At 37.6% G+C, this 23,600-nt stretch overlaps 1 protein-coding gene across 1 annotated transcript in view; it reads right to left on the reverse strand.

Moving 5' to 3' along the window:
- The window catches only part of LOC122799992 (homeobox protein EMX1-like), a 491,914-nt gene that overhangs the window by 11,731 nt on the left and 456,583 nt on the right, over window positions 1–23,600 (reverse strand). The window contains exon 2 of the mRNA XM_044069445.1: window positions 10,634–10,818. Within this exon, the coding sequence (XP_043925380.1) occupies window positions 10,634–10,818 (185 nt within the window). The remainder of the gene's footprint in view (window positions 1–10,633; window positions 10,819–23,600) is intronic.

A 23,600-nucleotide genomic window follows, 5' to 3' on the forward strand; every position in this document is an offset into this window, starting at 1 on the left:
TTGTGGAACTATTAGATTTTTGGAGTTGAAAAGAGCCATTACAATTGGATCTCTAATGCCATTAAAGGTAAGGAGTAGATGTCCCAAAAAGAATTTATAACATTCAGAAAAAATGAACAGCCCTTCCAGTCTTTCTTGGTAGCTCAGGTTATTTAAGTTAGGGAAGTCTTGTTAGGAAAGTCTGGGGTCTTTCTAATTGTCGGACATGTCCAGTGAAGTACCTCTCACAGGGGCAATTGTACTCAATAATGCTGACTATAATGTAACAACGACATCTTTAGATCTGAATAATATTCACCTGGCAATTTTCTGTGTTAAGTAGAAAGATTTTCTGACTAGTATTGTTATGTCATGATGGAAAGGGAGGGAATTATCAACTTATGATCCAAGGTCCCTAATAGCAGTTTTAATTTTCGAGTATGGTATTGTCTGCCAAAGGTGACAATATTGCACTTTTTGCATTTAATTTGAGCCCATTTTCAGTATGCCAGTTATTTGTGTGTGTAAGTTGTTGCTGAGTGGTTAGGTTATCAAAGGAGAACATGAAAATAACTCCCAGTTATATGTCTTAGCTTCTAGTCTAGAGATGGCAAAATTAAGTGCTGACAAGGAGGCATCTCAACATTGTGCCCTGGGGAACACCCCAGTTACCTTAATATTGTCTGATGAGGTGCCACCACTCATAAGTGTAAGTTCTGTCTTGTATATATTTTGATATCCATCTCAAAATATATGGATCCATTTTTAAAGTGTTAAGCTTAATGACTTTGCCAGCATGGGATATGTCATCAAATGCCTTGGCCAAATCACAATATACCATGAAGAGCATGAGCATTGTCAACAGCCTGTGTAACCCTCATAAAGATTTTAACCAAATTCATTAGGCAGAACCTTCCCTCAACAAAGCCAGACTGGTGCATGTCAAGCCTAATGAGGTTTTTGATATCATGGTTTATAAGGCCAATAATAATATGTTCCATGGCTTGTCATGTGAGATTTATCATTATTATGCATTTTATTTTATTCATTTGTTAACCAGGTTAGTCCACTGTACTCAAGTGTCCTGCCTCAATGGGCAATCCACCAGGATCACTGTCTGAATATGTTACTTGTTTAGTTGCACAGTAAGCAAATGGAGGTGGAAGGAATCAAACACCATACCTTTGATTCCTACATCTTATAATTCTTCCCTTTAAAAATAAAAAACACAGCTCCATATCCCCACCGTCCTTTAAATATAAACTTAGTAACTTAAACATTCTTCACCAGTTTTGAGCAGTAAATAAGGAACAGTGGAGATCCTGATCATTTTCATATATACTGCCCACGTCTCAGTTTAATACCTGTCTTAAGGAACAGCAAGGTTTTATGATACATCTAGAAAATGCACAATTGTTTTGAACCAGCGTTTGAATCATGCATGCTTGTTTAGTGGAAGCTTAATACCTACTTTGCATTTAGGCTTCTTTGTTATGCAATATTTTAAAAGGACTTATTTAGTCACAAGGATGGTATATAATATCCCACAATGAATACTATAATTATAGTACTTGGAATTAATACATTTTAGTTCAGACAAGTCAGTTGTTATACGCAAGTTGTGCATTTAGCTGGAAACAAATATATATTAAATAGTATCTCAGACTGCAAAAATGTATAATTATCCTAGTTTGGGCACCACCTTTGATATTTATAATCGTTACACAAGCTGTAGAATATTACAGTTCTTTTGCTTCATTAAAAGTATGTATTCATGAGTACAGAATGCCAGTATTAGGCGTAGATATCTTACATTAGTAACTTCACAACCTACCTAATAGAAAATAGAACTGCATAAGTACAAAGACATAGCAGTGTTATCTTAGTTTAAACTCCATTTTCCATTTGTTTCCCAAAGGATTTTTTTTTTAATAAAAGACTTGCACTTTAAAGGAGTATAGAATACCACAGAATTTTTGATTCTATATTTTTATATTTTATTATGATATTGCTATACTATGGTATTGGAGCTTCTAACCAGTGGCTGAGAGTATACATTCTGAGGAAAAACAGAATAGTCTGCTATAACCCCAGCCTTACCAGGTTACACATCCTACCATACTTTCTGACCCCAAATGGAGAGGTACAAAGCCAAAGGAGGTGGAGTTTCAATATTTATCAAAGACATACACACCTCCAGGCTGGTCAGACTGTATGACACACGGGAGACACTCCAAGTGCAGTTAACTGTTGACAAAACACCTATTCAAATCATAGCTAGCAAGCTACAGACCCCCAACCATGACTCAGGATGCCCACTCCACCTATATGGACTTACTTGAATCCATCAAGAGTCAACCCTCTACCCTGCTCCTGGGTGACTTTAACTATCCAACCATAGAGTAGAAGACCTATTTTAGTCCAAACATGAACAACCAGAGATTCCTCAACTTCATCAATGTCAGTGCATTGGATCAGCTGGTCAACACCCCTACAAGAGGTAAAAATGTCCTGGACCTGGTCTTAACCAACATGAGTAGCCACTGAAGCACCCCTACAGTGTCATCCTCTTTGGTAATATCCGACCATCGAGTGATCACTTTTGAAGTCCCCATCTCCACTGATCAAGGCTATCAGACCTAGGGCCTATACAAGCCTAGCCATAACAATTCTCTGGATATTTCTTCCCACAATATTTACTTCCCTGGACCCCTGTCTAGCAGGGTGACTGACATAATCCCCAGGATGAATTTCCTATCTCCCATCCAATCGTTAAGGTTCCTTTTGAAGAGGGCCAAGGAGGCGCTCTGCTTGACATGTATGGGCAGTCTATTCCACAGTAAAGGGAGTCTCTGGGTCAAGAACCTATCCCTTCAGCATGTTTTGTTCATTGTGATGACAAGGTTTAGATCCCGGGAGTGTGTGGCTCTGAGGGATTGGGATTTCTTTAAGTGGAGCATGTCCAACAGCTCAAGGTTTGACATGGCCTTGTATGTTAAGCAGAGATCACCTCTGAGTAGACGATATGCCACAGAGTATAGCTGGAGTTTTTGTAGATGGTCAGCATAGGGCAGCTGCTTTAGGCCTGTGATTCTTTTAGTGAGGTATTTCTGCTTTTACAGCTGTTGCAGATGTCTTGTGAGGTACATACCAAACAGGGCGTTGTACTCTATAATGGGTCTAATGAGGGATGAGTACAGTGAGACAATGACCTCCTTTTTTCTGGATGAAAAGCCCTTAGTGATGAGGTGTGCCACATAGAATGATTTCCTGACTGTTGTGGCGATGTGATTATCGAAGGTGAGACCACTGTCCACCTGTGTCCCTAAGTCTCTCATAACACTTTTGGTGTTTAGTGTACTGCCACCTATGTGGTAATTCATGGGTACATGTTTTTTTCCCCAAAGGGGATGACTATACATTTCTTGGCATTAAGCATGAGCCCATGGCTCTGGCACCAAGCATTTGTTTCTGTAAGGCCCTTTTGTAGGATATCCACATCATTTGGGGATTCAATAATGGCTCCCAGTTTGCAGTCGTCTGCAAACTTTGTTAGCCAGAGTCCCTTAGTGTTGGCCTGTACTTCAGACATAGCAATACCTGACAGGACCAAATCATCTTCCTCAAGGAAGAATAAACCGGTCTGGTGGGCAGCAGCAATAAACAAACTCTATAATAAAAGGAAAAAATTGCTGTCCAGGACCAAGAAGGAGCAGGTACCAAGTTGGAAGCAATCTCTCCTTTGTCTGAACAAGCAAATAAGGTCACTGATGAAATCCTCTAAGGCTAACTTTGAGTCCAAAATAGCCACATCCACTAAGGACAATCACAAGGTTTGCTTCACATATGTCTATAATCTCAAAGGTAACACCCAAATCTGCTCTGAACTGGTGGTCAATAAAACCACATACGTAAATGCCAGTGTCTATATTAGAACACCGAACATTCAAAATTTCGAGTGTTCTAATATCGACCCATTTTCAGCGAAAGCTGAAAATATCGAAGAAACAGAAAACGGAATTTTTTCCTAGGGAAAGAATTTGGTTGTCCATTTCTGTTGCTTCGATATTTTCAGCACTGTGGTGGAAAGTTACGGGTCGGGTTCAGGTAAATGTGCGATTGTGTGGACGTGAAGGTTAGGGTGGGTTAGGTGAGTTAGGGTTAGGGCGCGGGTCAGGTAAGTGTGTGATTCATTAAAAGTATGTATTCATGAGTACAGAATGCCAATATTAGGGGTAGATATCTTACATTAGTAACTTCACAACCTACCTAATTCAAAATAGAACTGGATTAGGGTTAGGGCGGGGTAGGTGAGTTAGGGTTAGGGCGTGGGTGAGATGACTGTGCGATAGTGAAGGACCTTAGGGTTAGGGTTTGGGTTAAGTTAAGTGGATAGTTAGTGGTGTATATATAGTTTAGTGTAGGGTTAGGTGTAAGAGTTTAGGTGTATGTGTGTGGATTGCTGTTTGTTTGGTGTGCTTGTGTTGTGTGTATGTGTTTTGGAACAGAAATTTTTTTCCCTAGGAAAAAATTTGCTGTTCTGAATATTCAATGTTTTAAATTTTCGATTCATAGGGTTCGATATTAGAACACTCGACATTTTGAATGTTTGGTGTTCTAATATAGACCCAAATGCCATAGATATAGCCAACCTGCTGGCAGACAGGTTCAGTGAAAACTTCACCCCCTATCCCCCCATCAGTAAACCAGGACATCCCCAGCACCTGCCCTCCTCCCCTCATTACCAGGGAGGCCTCTACTGTTGGAGATATACTTTTATGAGATGCAAGCCAAAAGCAGTGGTCTGTGGCTGGCCAAGTTTGCAGATGACTGCAATCTGCGTGCTGTCTTAAATTCCCCTAGAAATGTGAACATCCTCCAAGAAGGCCTTACCCAAACTAATGACTAGTGCCAGAAGCATGGTCTCAAACTGAATGCCAAGAAATGCATCATTATCCCCTTTGGGGAAAATGACATTCCCACTAATTATCACATTAATAACAATGCACTAAGCATGCAATCGGTCGTGAGGGACTTGGGCACCCAGGTTGATAGCAACCTGACTTTTGACCATGACTTTGCCTCCATTGTACAGAAGGCTTTCTATATGGCCCACCTCATAAATAAGGGTATTTCATCCAGGAACAAGGAGGTCATAACATCATTGTATTCCTCCCTTATCAGACCGATTATCAAGTACAATGCTGCCTTTGGCATGTACCTTGCAAAGCACATGAATCAGCCGGTGAGACCACAGAGGTTCCTGACCAGGAAAATGCAGGGTCTCAAACACCTAGCCTATACAGATAGGCTAAAAGCCCTATCCCTCTACTCAGTCTCATACAGACTGCTCAGAGGTGACTTGTGTCTGGCATACAAGGCCATGTCAGACCCAGCCTTGATGGAGTTGCTGCATTTCCATAAGTCAAACTCCACTCACGCAACCCACACACAAGGTCTTAACCTGGTCTGTGGCATTAATAGATCTTGTTGGCAGGATAGATTTGTGTCCCAAAGACTCCCCCATCTGTGTAATAAACTCCCTCTCTATCTCAAGCAGACTACCTCTCTAGCCCTCTTTGAGAGGAACCTGGATGACTGGATGGGAAACAGAAAATACACCCTTGGGATCCCACCTGTGTCTCTGCTGGACAGGGAAACAAGTACTGACTTTGAGGGAACATGGGCAAAATTCTTGGCTAGGCTTATAAGGGCCTCCAGGCCAGTAGCCTAATATCATCCTATGAACCTATGAGCCTATGAAGCATTTAGCTAGCACATTTTCTGGAGATGAGAGTAAACTAAAATACCAAGAAAGCATGTACAGTTTACACAGACAGTTAACTGGAGATGAGGATTGAACTTCAGCTCCTAGAGCTGTGAGGCAGAGGTCTTAGCCCTGAGATACCAGGTTGCCCAGGGTGATACAAAGCCCTTTTAAACTCACTGAAAGCTTATAATTTTGACAATTCTTGAGTATATTTTAGTCATATATTCTGTTTTTTTTTATTTCAAAGTTTCATTTCAGGAAGTATTGAACAATCCCTTTTATCCTTAATCTTGAATTAGCTTGAATTAGGCCCTTAAGCTTTGCCACTGAACATAAAAAAAAAAACAAATACACAATCAATCAGCAGCTGTCATAAAGCCTACTAGTTATGCTATACATCAAATCCAACTTTCATTGCAATAATTTTCAAAGATATCGATAAGGATTAAAAACTGCCTCTATTCTTGAATTTCAAAAGACTATCCTGCAAGGATGGTATTTAAGGGGCCTCTGAAATAAAGCCACAGTCTATCAGCTAGCACTCAGGGAGGATAAGTGATTCAAATGGATTGCAGGAAAATGAATAGCTGCCTGATGTCTCATTATGAATGAAGGAGCAACTAACAGCACCCCCCTTCCCCCCGCCAATATAAGCAACCTTGCTGCGGTACGCAACACCAGATGATCTTTCAAATAGAAACTCTGTCCATGTAGAATGTGAAAAATCAAAACTATGATCTTAATTGCTGACATCCCCATCATAGACAGCTTTTGGTAATCTCTCGAAATAGCTGTAATACAAGCAAACTGTGAGAGCCAGACAACATTCTACCTTTAGAGTTTTGTATTAATTGTTGCGGTCTGATAACTCAAAGTAAAGTGCATCACAGTAATCAGGATGAAAGGATAAAGGGGCATGTATCACTGGTTGGTAATCTTAGGGTTGTAAAAAATGTCTTAACATGAGTAATATTTGTAAAATTGTAATGTTGTGGTCTAACAACAGCCGATAATTGGCTTTCCTTCATTTGTATTGAGGATTCATACAATATTCTGCATGGAAGGCACAAATCTAACTTTCTGTCCATAAAAAAGGGATCAAATTAAATGGGCTTGAGAAGGACAAACAATGACAGGCATAAGCACTGCATCAATCTGTGCCAGGTTTAGCTTAAAAACAACTAATGTATCCAAAGAAAAACAGCATCCAAGCAATCTTCAGGTGCTTCAAAATCAAACACAAGCTGTTTGGAAAAGATGTATGCCTGAATATCATCAGTGCATTAAGAGTAATAGAGACTCCTACCATGAATGACCTCTCTTAATGACAGCTTTTATATTGTGAACAGCAGTGGAGCCAAGATCAAACTCTGTAGTACCTGGCTTATCAGTGGACAGCTACTGGAAGTGCGACCCAAGAGGTAATAGGCAAGCATCTGAGAACTGTACAATCACAGCAGACAAGTTAATGCTTAATCAGGATACCATGGTCTTACCTCAAATGAATCTAAAAGATCAATGTGGAAAAATGTTAACTATAACCACAGATCTCTTTATCAGTGTTAGGTCATTAAACAAACTAATAAGGGAAGTTTCAATGCCATCTCTTGATGCAAAAATAAAATGACATGGATTGAGAAGTTGACAGGATATAAGACGAAACAGATGCATGTCAAACAGTTGCTCTATAACTTTAATTAGAAGATGCAGTAGAAGTTTTATAGATTGCTTGGGATAAAAGATAGTTTCTTGAGGACAATCAAGCAAATTACCCCAATAACACTAGAGGGAAAATAATCATTACCACTGTCCTTAGAGTTGATAACACAATCAGGTAAATTTTATTTATTTGTTTATTTTATTTTTTATTTATTTTATTTTATTTTACATTTGTTTACCGGGTAGTGTCTGACTGGGCTAGGAGCCTGTTTTCAGCGAAGACCTGGGGAAAAAAGCTCCACAACATACTATACAATTTAGACAGTAGATGAAAAACAGTATGAATCAATATATATTAATCAGTTTCAGCAGTATAGAACAGCATTTACAGTATTTGAAATTAGAGTACACATCAGTGTATATGACATCATGTCAAAACTAGCTAATAATTTACATGTGGAACTCGGAGGAATTTAAAAATACAGATTGATTAAGAAAGTGATTAAAGACAGATTGTTTGTAACTAGATAGAATTGTAAGAAAAAGTATTAGTGAGTAGAAGAGGGTAAATAAAAAGAAATGCAAAAGTGGAAAGAAAAGAAAGGACTTTAAACAAGAGTCGACAGACAATAATGCAAGAAGAAAGAAAAGCTATGGTTTGTATATAGGAGAAAAGGCGAGGTGGTGCTGAACATTAGAAAATTATCCAGGAGAGTAACAGGAGCATAGCCAGTTATTTTTCAGTTTTAATTTAAAAGCAGGATAGGAAGAACACTTTGTATGTTTAGTGGAAGGGAATTCCAGCACTTAGCAATTTTGTTTGAGTCGAAGGAGTCTTCATGGGTGTTATGAGACTGGGTAATTTTGAGCAGTGGTCTGTTGGAAGACCTGAGGGATCTGCTGCTGACAGACCAGAAACCGGGGGTGAAATTGCAGGGCAGTCATTTGGGTTTTGAATAATTTTGTGGGTGAGGGTAAGTTGCTTTAGTATTAAGAGGTTTGGGAGTTCGAGCCAGTTCAGTTGTTTAAGAGCAGTACAGTGATGACCTTTAAGAGAGAGATTGGTGGTCAACCTAGCTATCTTGTTGTAGCAGGACTCAAGGTTTTAGAGGCTGGCTTTGTATAAGCTGATGAACTTTTGTGAGCAGTATAAAAGAGCAGATAGAAGCTGAAATCTAGCAGTGGCTAGCCTGGCTTGTGGTGTTAGATAAGGTTTAGCCCCATAAAAATCATTGAGTTTAGCATGGACTTTTTTGATTGTTTGGGACATATGAATGTCAAATTTTAGTCGGTCATCTATAGTAATACCTAGGAGTTTGGCCTGGTTAGTTGGCTCAATTTTAGTGCCGTTTGTGGATAGAATAGAGAGGGGTGGAGAGTTGAATTGTTGAAACAAGAAAATCCAGTTAAATCTGGAAGGATCTTGCTCCAGCTTGAAATGGGTAATATGTAAAGCTAAATCTAAGTGACACCAGAAAATCTTCAATCATCCTAAAGTCATGGCTGAGACATCCATGACAAAAGATTCATTGGCTTAGACCCCATCTGTGGTTGCTGTCTCAGGTGACACTAGCAAGGGCCGCAACCCAAATTTTTAAAAAACGTATACTAGTTTACAGATTGCGGTACAATTACCACCCAGAAAGTATATATTCTTGGATATCTGAAAAGCATATTTTAGTACCACAGATGAAAAAAAACTCCTGAAATAATCTAAAGCAAAAAAAGAACATCTGCCATCACAGATATAGTAAATTACACTGATCTGTGTTGCCAGCAAGTCCCAGACACTGCAGGGAAAATCTGCTCTGCTTCTTTAAAAATGCAGCTTTTAAGAAGGGAAATACTTGTTGAAGTTTATCGAGGCAAAGTCCCGAGGCATTTAATGACCTACAATATGTTCTTAGCTTGATAACCTGTGCAGCAATCAAAAGATAGTCCACTAAAAATAGTGTGCAGTAAAAACATACATTTTTGACCACGTACCAAGGCTGGTTTCACTGCTATCACACATTTTCTGTTCTGCAAAGTGGAGCTATTTGTTCACTGCTAGGTATAAACAGAGCTGTCTCAGGTGACAAATAACTGCACTGATATATTAGGATACTCAGACAGAGTGAATTGTTCCTGAACAAATTGTTCAGTTGGTTGTGCAGTTGTGTACTTAGATAAGCAGGTTTAGCCATATTTTTACGGGGTTGCATTGTGAGATCAAGTGCACTCTTGTTACACAGATATGTGTATTTGACCACTTATGTAAAACACAATTCCAAACAAAAATTAGTGAAAGGTGATTTAGAATCTGGCCTTTTGTGCAGATTAAAGTAAATGCCATTGTAGATTAAATTCAGTTCCAGCAAAATGGTGACTTGCGAGAGGAGGTGTGCAATTGTTGCACAGCTTTTGTGTGCTCATAACGATATGGAATTAGCTACAGAAAGACGTTGAGGGATATGAGGTAAAAGGCTGCTCTGTCCACAAAGTATTGTGTGATTTTACTTTGAATCACTGACAGAAAACCAAACAAATCTCCAATGAGATAAAATGCAACATTTAATGCTTCAACTTGGTAAACAAATTTTTAAAATATTTTTGCAGGGGGGCAAGCCATCTCTGCATTCTTCATGAAGGGGGATCCCCCCAACCCCACCAACATATGCACATTGCCCCTTACTAAAATACAACTCCATAGTTGTACAACCACAGAGAAAAAATGAAATGCTACAAAACTTTGAATTATTGCTAATGTATAAATAGAAACAGTGCTGGCAATGATTCTTTATATAGAACTACAATAGGGGAGTTAAAAACTGGAAAACAGACAAACAACCTGTTTGCAGATATTTAATTTACATTTCTAGGATAATTGTATTATGTAAATATAGAGGCACAATGTGGAAAGTACTTGATGAGGTATATTACTGGACAGCCTCTGAAGTAGATGTATAGCCATTAACTTACATTACATCCCAAGGGCACTGGCATTTGATGAATTAGGTCTTTCATTCTATAGATGCTAATGTATGAAGCTTAGCTAGTGGTAGACAGTGAAACAATGTATGAAATCATATGACCTCTTCTACACCAAAACATATGGGTACTTTCAGAGTGAGCATTTCAGTAGTGTCTGGCTGATTTTTGGAGTGGTATATGTAACATGAATGACAGGTACAGCTCATACAGATGAACAACTGCTTTAGAAATACAAATTCAGCATTGCTGTACCTGTGTTTCTGTTAGACAAAGACTGTTAGCAAGCTGCTTCCTCTCTGCTCCAACCACATAATGATTTTTTTCAAAGGCCCTTTCCAGTCGAAGGAGCTGAGAAGGCGAAAAGGCTGTTCGGATCCGTTTTGGCTTCCTAGAGAATGGACCATGAAGAATCAAACCATCTGCAGTATTTTCCTCACCTACAAGAGAGCAAAAATGTCTTGAAACTTACATTATAGTTTCAGATTAGGAGTACATTGCCTACATTACTCTATTTGCCTAGCTACAGATATACTATAACTCGTATACTGATCCAACAACTTGTCCTTCTTCCACCTTAGAACTATCTTATGACAGATCCAAATATTCATCCAAGAAAAGAAGCTTTTCTAAATGTTATTAAAAGACTAAGAAACTAAGGTGGAGGTTGCTAGGTGAAGGGTGTAACCCTATTATACAAAAAAATCTACAATTCATTGTTTACTATCCTGATTTCAGTAGCCTGACAGGGTCCTGTTCATGTGACAGAACCCTTTACAGTCTTGTTTTTAGGGACATTCTTGCTGGAACTGAAACCACAGTCAAAAATATTATGGCTGGACCAGTTCCACATACTGTATAAATATGTCTGTGAATCAAAACAACACCGTTAGAAGCCTTCTTATATAATCAGTCACTGAAATAATCCATCCATCCATCCATCCATCTACTATCCTTTTTTAAAATTTTTGTACATCATCAGAGTATCAACAGTGACCATCACCATATTAATATTACAGAAGAAATTATGCAGCCATGCTTCCAGTTCTATTTCATTATTTACTATTGTTTGATATACCGTTAGACTTTTTTTTTCAAACAAGCAAAACAAAGAACAATATATAAAACATTCTTAGTTTTCCTTTAAATTTACTGTGACAGATTTTATGTTATACCTCTAGTGTCACTCGGCTATCATGCACAAGTTTGTGAAAAGTTAAATTTTTCCAAAGATTTTTGTACTTCCCTAAATGAAAGTGTCATTGTCATTCATCACAACTACTGTACTTATTAACAAAAAAAAGTCATCATTTCAAACCACTGACAATTAAAAAAAATGCAGAAATATTTTTGCAGGTGGCAAGCCTCCCTGTAGTGCTACAGGAAGGGGAATGCAAGCCCCACACTGCTCCATCTCTGAATATAGGAATACCAAGACTGCACAACTTTGGAATAAGGAGAAACTTCCTAACCTCCACCATAACATAATCTCACTCTTTTGAATAGCCCTGTTTTAAAAAAAACATTAAAATCAATGAAATTAGTTTAACGATTTCTGTTTCATTTGAATGGGACTGAAAAACAGCAATGAACCTGAAGAAGAAAAAGTAAAATAATTTGTTATTATGTTGTGAGGCAATGATTTATGTAATATAAATGGAACAACTTACTTTAAAAATGTGTGATCTTATAAACAAAAAAAAAAAATAATGAATAGAAGATGTTGTTTTCTGTAGTCACAGCCAGTAATATACCTCAGAATGCTGCAAAGCATGCAACAATTTAAATAATTTAACATTAAACATGGCAATGACAATAAGCTGATAAACAATGTAATATTAATGTAGTAGCAAACATTTTCATTTTGTAAGAAAGTTGAAAACTACTTAGCAATAACTTTTTATCACAATTTGACAAAGGTTTTCAGTATATCCTGAAAAGGATAGCAACTGTACCTAAATATTTCACATTCCCCAAAGTGTTAAAAATGCCATTTACAAGCAGATGGCAGGAAGTGCCAGTTCAAATTTGTATTCTGTGCTCAGCTCTTCTTTCTCTTCTTTCCCTCTGCCCTCTGTTCAAATTACCCTTAATATGTTGACTCAGCCAGCTCCCTCATTTCCTCCTGAATGTAAGTCATTCCTTTGACCATTGGCTGGGAGTATGTTGCTCCTAACTTCTGGATCTCTGTAGGTGCAGATTGTCTGTCTTTTCTCTGGTTTCCACTTCCCTTTTGGATTTTTGTCTCTGTACATAACAATGTACAGACTTCTGTGACTTCTGAAGGTGGAAATTACCTATGTTATTGTCTCCCAAAGTTTCTTGGCATAGATGATTTCTACTTCAATTTGCTGTTTCATCTTCCTGCATCCTCTTCATGTAAACTGCCCATTCTATAGCACATAACACCTCTGCAACATGAAACCAATTTGTCTGGACTGTCAATTCTATCCTTCTATTAACATACTGAGGAACACTGTCTATACCTGACTCAGTAGGTCTCGTGGCCTTAACAAAATTTGATTTCTCTTCTGGGGAATTAATTCCTCTTTTCTGGTTGCCCAGTATCACAACAAGAGCTGCTGCGTGCAAAACCAAAGAAACAAATAGAATTTTCTTCATTTCTCTCCTCATCTAAGTATATGCCAACCTCTTAATCCTGAAACACTCTGAAAATATTTGTTTCCACTTTATACAACATAGGAAGTATCCATTGTTCAGAAATCATTTTTTAGCCAAATAAGAATGCAGGCTGCAAATTATTTTTGAATGTGACTGCTCAATGACGGGGGGGGGGGGGGGTTAAGCTATCTTTCCACCCTGTGGGTTCTTTCCATTTTCCAACTTATATTAGTGGGTGCATTATATAGAGGAAGTAATTTTCCATGAAAATAAGAAATTAAATCAGCATCTGGCACACTTTTTGGTTTTGCAGTCAGTCTTACATATCTTCTCTATCGATTCTCTATGTCATCAATTTTCTCACACAGCATTCACATCTGAAATTGTAATTCCAAAATCTGGGGAGGCGGTGACTGCATTTTATCTTCCAGCCTTCTTTTAATCTTTTTCCTGTATGTAATCCACTTCAGATTCCAGTGATGAGAGCATCTCCTACTGGATTTCCAGCTACCTCTGCAAGCCCTGAGTCCCAGCCTTTATGGTTGCCCTCATTTTCAGCATTTTTCTATCATTTCTCAATCTGAAAAGGAGATTAAAGAGTTAATCTCAACAGGGCCTTCACCTTCCATGATATAAGGCTGCTACATGACACCAAATAACATACTCCAGCAGAATTTTTTTTTAGCAGTGCCAGTGGCACAACAGGTTGTACACTTGCCTTTAATGCAGAAGGCTGCGGGCTCTATTCCCACACTAGGTAGATTAATTGCTGGTACAGCAAAAAAGTGGTGCTGCACTCCTAAGTGTGCTGTCCTATGGATGAGATTTTAAACCGAGGCCACATCTTCCTGAGTTGGTGGTAGCTCAGGTGGATGCAAAAAATCCCATGGCACCAAAAAGAGTAAGGGTCCTTTATTTATACAAAAAAATAATTCCTACTTACAATTTATTTACATATTTACAAACACAAGCATATAAATATACAAATATATTTACATACATTCATAATGTTCCTTACATCAAACAAAATGTTTATCCCTATTAGACCCCCTCCACTCCTTTTTCCATAACCCCCATCTAATTTTACTTATTCCATCCATCCATCCATCTGTAACCCCTTTTTCCTATTTTTGCCCATGGGATCGAGGTGTCACTTCAACAGTGACAATAATCTAGACCCAAGGTTTACACCACTGGGTGGCTTGCCCTGCCATGGTAGCTCTTCCACACTACACAATCACATGCACACTCACACCTACGGCCAATTTAGTGTCCAGTCAATCTATTACATGTCTTTGGAATGTGTGAGGAAATTGTAGCAACCGGAGGAAACCCATGTGAACACAGGGTGGACATGCAGACTCCACACAGAAGGCACATCAGCTGAGAATCAAACCGGGGAGCCTCTTGCTGTGAGGTGACAATTGTTGCTAAAATCTATTTACCATTAAACAGAATTTCATTTATCCTTTCATTCCATAAAACCCGTAAGGCATACAATAACTTTTTATCTATTCTTTTAACATAATCTTTACTTCCTTTCTTATAATATCCACATTTAATCATATCCATGTTTATTATATTCACTTGTTTAATAGCTTCAAAAAAGTTCATATTTGCATAGCTTTCCTAGTAACATTTTACTCTTTTTACATTTTTTTATTTTTATTTTTTTATTTATCATTTGTTGACCGGGAAAGTCCGACTAGGTTCCACAGAGCCTGTTTTCAGCGGAGGCCCGGGGAGAAATGCTCCAGACATTACAAAAACAAGTGTTCAGTAGTTTCTACTTCTTGACAATGTAAACATATTCTATCACTTTTCTTTCTATATGGCATATTTCTTTTTACTGGTAATTTATCTATTACCAGTCTCCATAAAACATCTTGACATTATACTGTCTTATTACACCATTTGCTTCTTATTTTTGTAGCTTTAATTTTTTTCCATCTGTTACATTTTCACATAGTTTTACATAGTAATGTATTGCCATTACATTCTTACACCATATTTTTCTTTCTTTTTCTATGTCATCCTTTTTTTTTCACCAAAATAGTTTTTTTTTGTAACATTTTATTTCTTCTTTTATACACTCTTTTCCTTTTTATTCTTTTTACCATACCCCAAAATATATCATACTTATATTTATACAATTTTACTACTAATATTTCATCTTTTTCATTTATCTAACACATTCTACAAATTTAATGAAACAGAATATACCACTGAGTTAATTAAACTTAATCCTCCTTCCTGTTCATTTACATACAAATCTCCTCTTTTTACTGGGTTTAATCTAGAATCACATATAAATGAAAAAATATCTTCAATAATTGCATTTCAAATGCTGTTGGGAGCATAAATATGTCTGCTAAACATGCTATTTTCCCATCAGTACTAAATTTATCAAATAAGCCTTTTTCTGAATGATAATTTATATGTTTTTCGGAAAAGACAAGTTTGTTTTCTTTTGCCCCCCCCCCCCCCCCCATTGAATTCTTCTTACATCTTTATTTTCAAATGTTATGTGTAACACAGAAAAACATTATGTTCTGGGTAATAGTGAGTGGAAACAGTATATAGGAACTTATCTACGTTTTGTAGATTATATTTTTATTCTGTGGAAGGGAGATGAGCACAAACTGACCCTTTTCATGGAATATTTGCACTCCACAACCTCCTTTTTGAAATTTGATGTTAAAAGCTCATATGAAGCTTTGGATTTCTTGGATGTTACTGTTGAGATCACAGAGAATGGTTTCAGCTCAAGATTGTACAGGAAGGAAAATTGGAAGAACTCATTACTCTCCTATGATAGCATGCACCCCAGGTTTACCTTCCCCAACATTGTGCAGGGGCAGGTAGGTAGGATATCCAGGATTAGCATGGTGGATGAACAGTTTGAACAGGAGCTTATCAGCTTGAAAAAGTGTTTTCAGGATAGGGGTTACAGGGAGAACTTGATTGAAGGAGCTGTAGACAGAGGTAAAGAAAATAGACAAAACAGATATAAGCCATGGCTCAGTACCACCAGAACAGAAAAAAGGGGCAATACTGATAACAGGGTCAGAACAACCAGGCCAAGGGTCATGCTGACCTATGGGAGCAACGTTAAAGGGGTATGTGACATTATTCATAAAAATTGGAATATTATCACTAGTGATAATAGCTTAAGGGACATAGTGGGGGTTAGTCCACAGTTTTGCTACAAAAGGAACAAGAACCTCAAGGACATACTTTGTCATGATAGGGAGAACAGTAACATCAAATGTTTACCCAAATCTAAGGGTACTGTTCCGTGTGGCAATTGTAAGGCATGTGACCATATCAACAGGGATGTTACCTTTATACATCCTTCCACTGGTAGGAGTATAATCTTAAAAGGAAGGGCTACATGTAGGACCACTGATGTAGTATATCTGGCCAACTGTGTGTCATGTCCAAGTTATTATATCGGCAAAACGAACTACATGTTGAAGGTCAGGATTTTGCAACATCTTTCATCGATCAGAAATTGTGATGAACATAATGCCCTTTATAATCACATTAAGAATAATAAACCGACACATCAGTTTAAATTTAGGGTGGTAGTGAATGTCTTTTTGAACAAGAGAGGTGGTGACATTAAGTTAAAAACTGAGGCAATGGAGTCAAAATGGATCTTAGAATTGACAGCTCATATATTCCCAGGGTTGAATGATGTTGTACCCCTTAAGCCAGCCCTTAGAAATAGGCGGGCTTTTTATTGAATTTTTATTGGCTGTTAAGTATTTTAAATATGGACTGTTAACTTATGGCATTTTGTCTGAGGAAGGGTTTTTGGCCCGAAAGCGCTCACTCTGTTTTCATCTGTGTTTTAATAAAAAGTTTTTATTTTTGTGTTACATCAGCAGTTCCCAGCAATGCTTTTTCTTGGTATTTGGATTGTTTACGATAGCTGGGATTTGGCATAGCACGAGCTTTTTTCTTGGTTTACTACATAGGTTCATAGGTTCATAGGTAGGTACTAGGCTATCGCTTTGCTAGCCAAAGACCTTCTGTGTTAGCCTGTACTTCAGAGAAGTAGATACCAAACAGGAAAGGACCCAGGACTGAACCACTCCACTTGTCATTGGTCTGAAGTTGGACTTAGAGTCTGCTACTTTCACAGTGTGTGTTCGGTCAGTGAGCCAGTTGGCAACCCATCTTGTGACATAGGGATTTATACCTAGTTTTTTGAGTTTGTCTATAATTCCAGAGTGGGAGATGGTGTCAAAAGCCTTGATGAGATCTAGATAGGCTGTGTGCATACCTCTCAACCTCTTAGTACTGCAAAAAATCTGGACAAAGCCTAATAGAATGGGGGGACAAATAAGGACAGATTTTAAATATTGCTCTTATAGCCATAGAAAGTTGCTAGAATAACAGTATTTGTCTTATCATGCATTCTGAAGGATATGAGGTCTGAAATACAAATGTATATCATTATTTAGTGACTTCAGTCCTCAGATCATCCCAGTGATTTGCGAGAAAATCACAAAAGTTATGAGGGACAGACCAAAACTCAGAGGGAAAAATCTGGACATTCTGCGAAAATCTGTACAGTTGAGAGGTATGGCTGTGTGTACCACCTTACCCTCATCTACAGCTTTGGTGACCACTTCAAAGAAGTCTATCAGGTTTAGGAGACATGATCTGCCTTTTACAAACCCGAACTGGGTAGGGTCCAGAGTTTGGAGATTACCAATGTCATTGTTTATAAGTTCCATGATGATACGTTCCATAGCCTTAAAGACCAGGCTCATCAGGCTAATGGGGTGGTAGTTCCTGGGGTCACTGGTGGCTCCCCCTTTGTGGAGTGGGATAATTGTTGCTGTGCGCCATTCGATGGGCACAAAGCCTGAGGTGAGGCTATGATTGAACATGGTACTTTCTCCTCCATTTCTTGCACCACTCCATTGTCTCCTTTTCTCTCTATCTGCCTCCCTATTTCTCTTGGCTACTTCTGTGCCCAGACTGGAAACAGAAGCTGGTCATGTAAAATGGATCCCACTCGCAATGACAGTGAGAAGAGGATGTTCCCCACTGACCTGGCCAAATTTCCCCTCATAGTTTAAATACCACCTTGGGTCTACTAGCCTAGTGGGACTATCCTGGTCAACAAAGGATAAGTAAATAAAATAAATAAATAAAGTATTTACTGGAGCTTACAGAACACACAGACGTCACTCCTCCATGTTTGGTTGCTGGCCAATCCCCAATAATGACATCATGTACATTTTACAACAATGTATACATAATACACGTGCCAGTACTGTGTGTATACAATGTATATATCATCACAGCACAATGAAGGTTATTTTAGAGTGCATCACATTGTCATGAGATATTACAGACCTACAAAGCATGTCTATTTGTCCATACATCTTTGAGCATATATCCAGCGTGGAAGATGTATTCCATACAGGTTTCCTTCCAAGTGCATTGTCTTGTTGTCTAAACTATTTGATTCTGTGTAATACAGAAAGAGATGTGCTGGTGTTAAGGGCTTGCATGCAAGAAATCTTTGCATTAAACACACATAGTGGATTGTGACCTCAGGCTAAAGGTACCTGACATTCAGTGCTGAGAATTATTGGGTAGAGAATTAGATATAACCCAAACAGTTCATTATAATTTTCATATATAGTGCAGTTCTCTATGTTTGCTTCCAAGTGTTGAGATGAGGTATTAATGTCTTGTCATTTGCAAAATTTAGTGGAAGGTGTGATACACACATAGCAAACAAACGCTTAGGTACCTCTCACCCTATTACTTCTTACTTGTATGGTTACATGGTATTCCCATGCCTTTCACACACTCATTCTAGTGCTTGTGTTATGCAGTTTCTTTAGTAAATGATGTGAGGATAGTAATGAAATATATTGTGTTAGCTATTTTTGGGGGTTAGGTTCCCATTCATGACTGCCTTCTGCCAGAAACCATGGCTCATCATTTGAAGAAGCAGTATGGTTCTAATCATAAGTCCAAAAGACACTGCTCATTTCTCTGCTGATGTTGTTAAATAAATATTTGCATGCATTTTATTTAATAGTGCTGATTTTTACATCATCAGATCTGCTTTCATATTTTGCAGTGGCATTGTGATGGGAGGCCACAATGCACCCAATGTGCATTAAACTAGTTGCTGTAACTTGTATGTTAATCCATTCAGAGAGGTCCATTCACAGAGCTGGGTTTTGTTTGTGCAATGTACACATAATGGAGTAGCCAAGCCGGCTGCTTTTTTTTTGTTCGTTTTAACTCAGAGTAGTACAAATGTTTCCAGAACATTTATTGACATACTGTAGCATATAAAATCCAGGGATTTTACACAGCTGCCTAAAGGTAATCCTACTAAACTGACTTTGCTTATCTTTCTTGCAAACAGGAATGCTCATGTAACAACAATCGTGTTAATGATTATAAGAATCAACTCCTGGAAATAAGGCATACATTTCTAAAGTGCAGAGGGGCAGAATTTGGAAGTTTAGGCATATTGTTAAAATATTAGGAAGTGTGTGGGGAGAGCATCATTTTGAGGCTGTGAGTACTGAATGAACCATTATGTATTAGAGATTTTAAGTGGCACACGTGTCCACATTGTGTATGAGTGTGGGGGTGTACATCTAGATGAGCATGTTTTGCTGCAACACCGCAGTTGCAATACTCTGTCATTAACTCACTGATGCTAAACATGCTTCTGTTGCTGTTGCACTCTTATTAGTTGCATCCTTCTTGCTTACATGTGCATGCTATCCTGCTATGCTAAAATAACATTCATGATGGTGAGTAAACACTGGTCAAATATAGCAAATATCGGCATTATGTTTGTGTGAGACATATTGTACACATGCGTAGATCATTACATTTGCTTGACAGTAGAAGAATGTTTACCTGTTTGTTGTTCCTATTAACTCATAAATACTTACCTATAGTCAGTTAATTAAGTATCATATTCCTGAGTGTCAGCAGGCTGGCTGGAAACTGCCTATAATTGACAGTAAGATGGAAAATCATATGTGAGAAAACGGTTTTCTATTTTTTTTCATTCTACTTCTCCTTCATTTGCTCTGGCTATCCCGTTGCACTGTCTAGTGTCTCACCACTCAGGTTCTATTAACCTGCAAAGAGCAACATTCACCTTAATACCTTCAAAAGAGTTTCAAATTTCTCTAATCTTCAACTTTTAAGAGAAAAAAAAAACTTAATTTTTTTCATTACCTCTCCCAATGAATCTACATCAAATCAAGTCTGACTTAATAATTTAGTTTTCCTAGTACTTCCCCTCTACATTTTCCTACCTGGCATTTCCAGATGAGTTACATGAAGTACAGATAAATTTACATTTTGTATAGTCTGTATAGTATTTACACATCTCCTTTCTCTAAACTCTTACAAACATATGCACAATTATTTTTTACTATTTCATTGGCATCCAATGCACAGTTTTGTTTTGCACTCATACCTTTTATTTCCCATATATTACTTTCATGTCAACTTTTTCTTTTGATCACTCTTTCACCCTGACAACAAATGAATGAATATACCACACTTCCCACCCAGGAAATAAATGAATAAATTCATGCACATAAAATATAATTATGTTTACTGTTAAATTGCTTACTAATTCATGACACTATGTTGTTGCGCATCTGTGCACCGTATTTCTTGTAACACACATTACTCTATCTACATATGGAGCTCACTTCATTGCAGATCCTCATGTTTTCTAGTTCCGTCTCATAGCCCCATAAACTAACTACTCATTTATTGGCTACCTGTGGTTCGCTGCAACACTTATGGCTAAGGATAGCACGTTACTCAACTTCTGCCAAATTTTCTGAATCCCACCAAAACACTTTAGGTGAGTGGAAATGTTTTAAAGTATAAATTGAAACTATATATTTAAATGATGTTAAATGTAAAATGTAATCATCCAAGGAAGTTTTCCAATATTTTAGAATCTAGAGTTAACAACTTTAAGATGCACAGTGGAGGTGTTCATAAATTTCAAAAAGGACAATCTGTGCTGTCACGTCAACAAAAATTTAAACTTACTGGACTTTTTATTAATATAAGTTTGCATTGAGAAAAGTTTTCAAACTATTGCTTTGCAAACTGGTCATAGATTGCTGTTCAAAATCTATGTAAATAAACATTTCACATTACAATCTGAAATAAACTGTTCTTATTAACTAATCTTGAAACTAAGCTACTTAAGTACAATTTCTTTGTTTTCTCCGATGTTCATAATGCTCAAGAGTAGAAGGTCATACTATACCAGTGCATAAAGATAAGTTATATGTCAATTGTAGCTTCAATCAGTGATGCAAATTCATGAGTAATGATACGAATATGTGGTTGTTACAATATATTCATTTCAGTTTTTTAACCAGCATTAAATTCAAAACTGTCCTTTTGAATGCCATTTTTTTTCCATTGCAAGTGTCTATTCTGGCAAACAACATGCATTAGGCAGGAACCAATCCTCAGTAAAGAACGCTTTCATACTTTCTTACATGTACATGCACACACACACACACACACACACATACATGCACGCACGCACACACACATACATGCATGCATGTATACACACATATGCACATGTGCACACACATACACACATGAGCACAAGCCCACTGACAGTCACATACTTAGCTTTACACGTGTACAGGCAAGCACATTTACACTTGCACATAAACACACACGTGTGTTAAACACCTTGAAGAAATTTTGAGCATTGCAATTACTTGCATATTTTAGGGATGTAGGAGGAAACCAAAGTCCCCAGTATACCCTCATAAGGAGAACATGCAAATTCAACACAGAGGGCACTCTAACCAAGATGTTCTATCATTGTGTCTTTTGTATTAGTTTTCAAATAACCATCCTGAGAATTTTGAGATATTAAACCTTCCTGTGTCAAGGGGTTTTCGCAAAAGAGCTCTTCTGACTGAAAACTGATTTTTCTTATATAAGGAATGTTTTGCTTTTTATTTTGAAAATGATGGAATAGGATACATGCTTGTGAGGGGGTGCAGTGCCCTAAGTTTGTTGCAACAAGGAAAATGTATAATAGCCATGATCCAATATGCTGCAAACATGAAGCTGATTATAGAAAATACTCGCTGCCGTCTGTAGAATGAAAGCTCTTAAGAGCGAAAGCTCTCACAGGCTTGCTTTTCAGCTTTTTGTATGCTTTCCATGTGAGATTGTGAAACAGTATGGTCTGGAAATTTCCCTTTACCCACTGTTGTGCAATCATTGAGTTGGTATATTTAATTAGCAGGGGCGTTGTGGGGGTGCTAGGGGGCTTACCCATGTAAAAGTACTGTTTTTTACACTTTTTTACTGATTTAATTTTTTTAGATTCAATTGAATCTAAAAAGATCATTCTTTTTGCATTAGCTCAACTGACAGTTCACTCACTCATGAGACACTCAAAATAGTGTACTAGAGACACATCTCCTAGCTTAATGAGGGTACGTAGGTGCAGCACTCCACTCAAGATGCTATTGCTTTTATGTATTATGAGACTTTAGTCTTAATAAACGACTACTTTTTCTCAGTTACATTTACTAAAGCAAAGGTTGTTGACTCCTGCATTTCAAAATGAATCGAAACCACTCTGATATAAGTCCTCAGGGTTTCTTTGCACTCTGAAATTCTATGGCAGAAAGCATGCTTTGTAAAGTAGGGAGGACATTGATGTCAGACTTCAGGAGGACTATATCAAAATTTACAGCAGAAGAATTGCTTTTTAGTATAGGTAAGTAAAGATGTTAGGCAGTCAGTCCAACACAGGTCAAGATCAACATTTATCATAGGGCACCTAATAATGTCCTTATAGGAACTCTGAAAGAAAAGTAAAGTTAAAATTCTAATTTTGTAGTGTGAATTTGTACAGTGGCTTGTACTAATTGCAAAATCCATTAAATAATGTGGTTATTTTATCTGCTGAAGTCATATGTGGGAAAATCATCAGTCTATACTATTTGAGCCTAATCTAATGTGAGAAAATTTGTATCACCTAATTGTGTGAAGAAGTTTTCTGGTATGCTTGCTAGTGGCATTTTATCTGCCCTGGAGGTCATGAAATTTGTATCTAATTAAAGTTATTAACTTGGGTGAAGAATAATTTAAGTTCATTCATTTAAAAAAGACTTTATCTGTACCTCTTTACTTTTATTTTAAGAATTTACGCAGCTTAAGTTTAACTAAGCTTGTGCAGGAGAAGCATGCAATTGCAGAGATAACATAGTCTTGGATCTGTGAAAAGAAGTTTAGTATCTTTCCCTCACAAGCACATATGGCATGGAAAGGCATGATCAACCAAGTACCTTTCTTGACTGGCTTAACTACTTGAAGTGGTACATACCGCACTTTGCCAGTTTTCTGTTACTACTGAATATTCCAATCCCATGTAGCTGGACAGCAGAGTAACTCATATGGGAAATAATCAATGAAATTTAAATCATCAATCTGCACAAAAATGCCAAGATATATTCTTTGGCTGACAGACCCTTCTTTCTACATCATTTCAGATACATTAAGCTTTGCCTGCCATTTCAGGACA

Source organism: Protopterus annectens, chromosome 4.part0 (genome assembly GCF_019279795.1).
Source record: "Protopterus annectens isolate FY-2018-M chromosome 4.part0, PAN1.0, whole genome shotgun sequence".
NCBI classification, from domain to species: Eukaryota; Metazoa; Chordata; order Ceratodontiformes; family Protopteridae; genus Protopterus; species Protopterus annectens.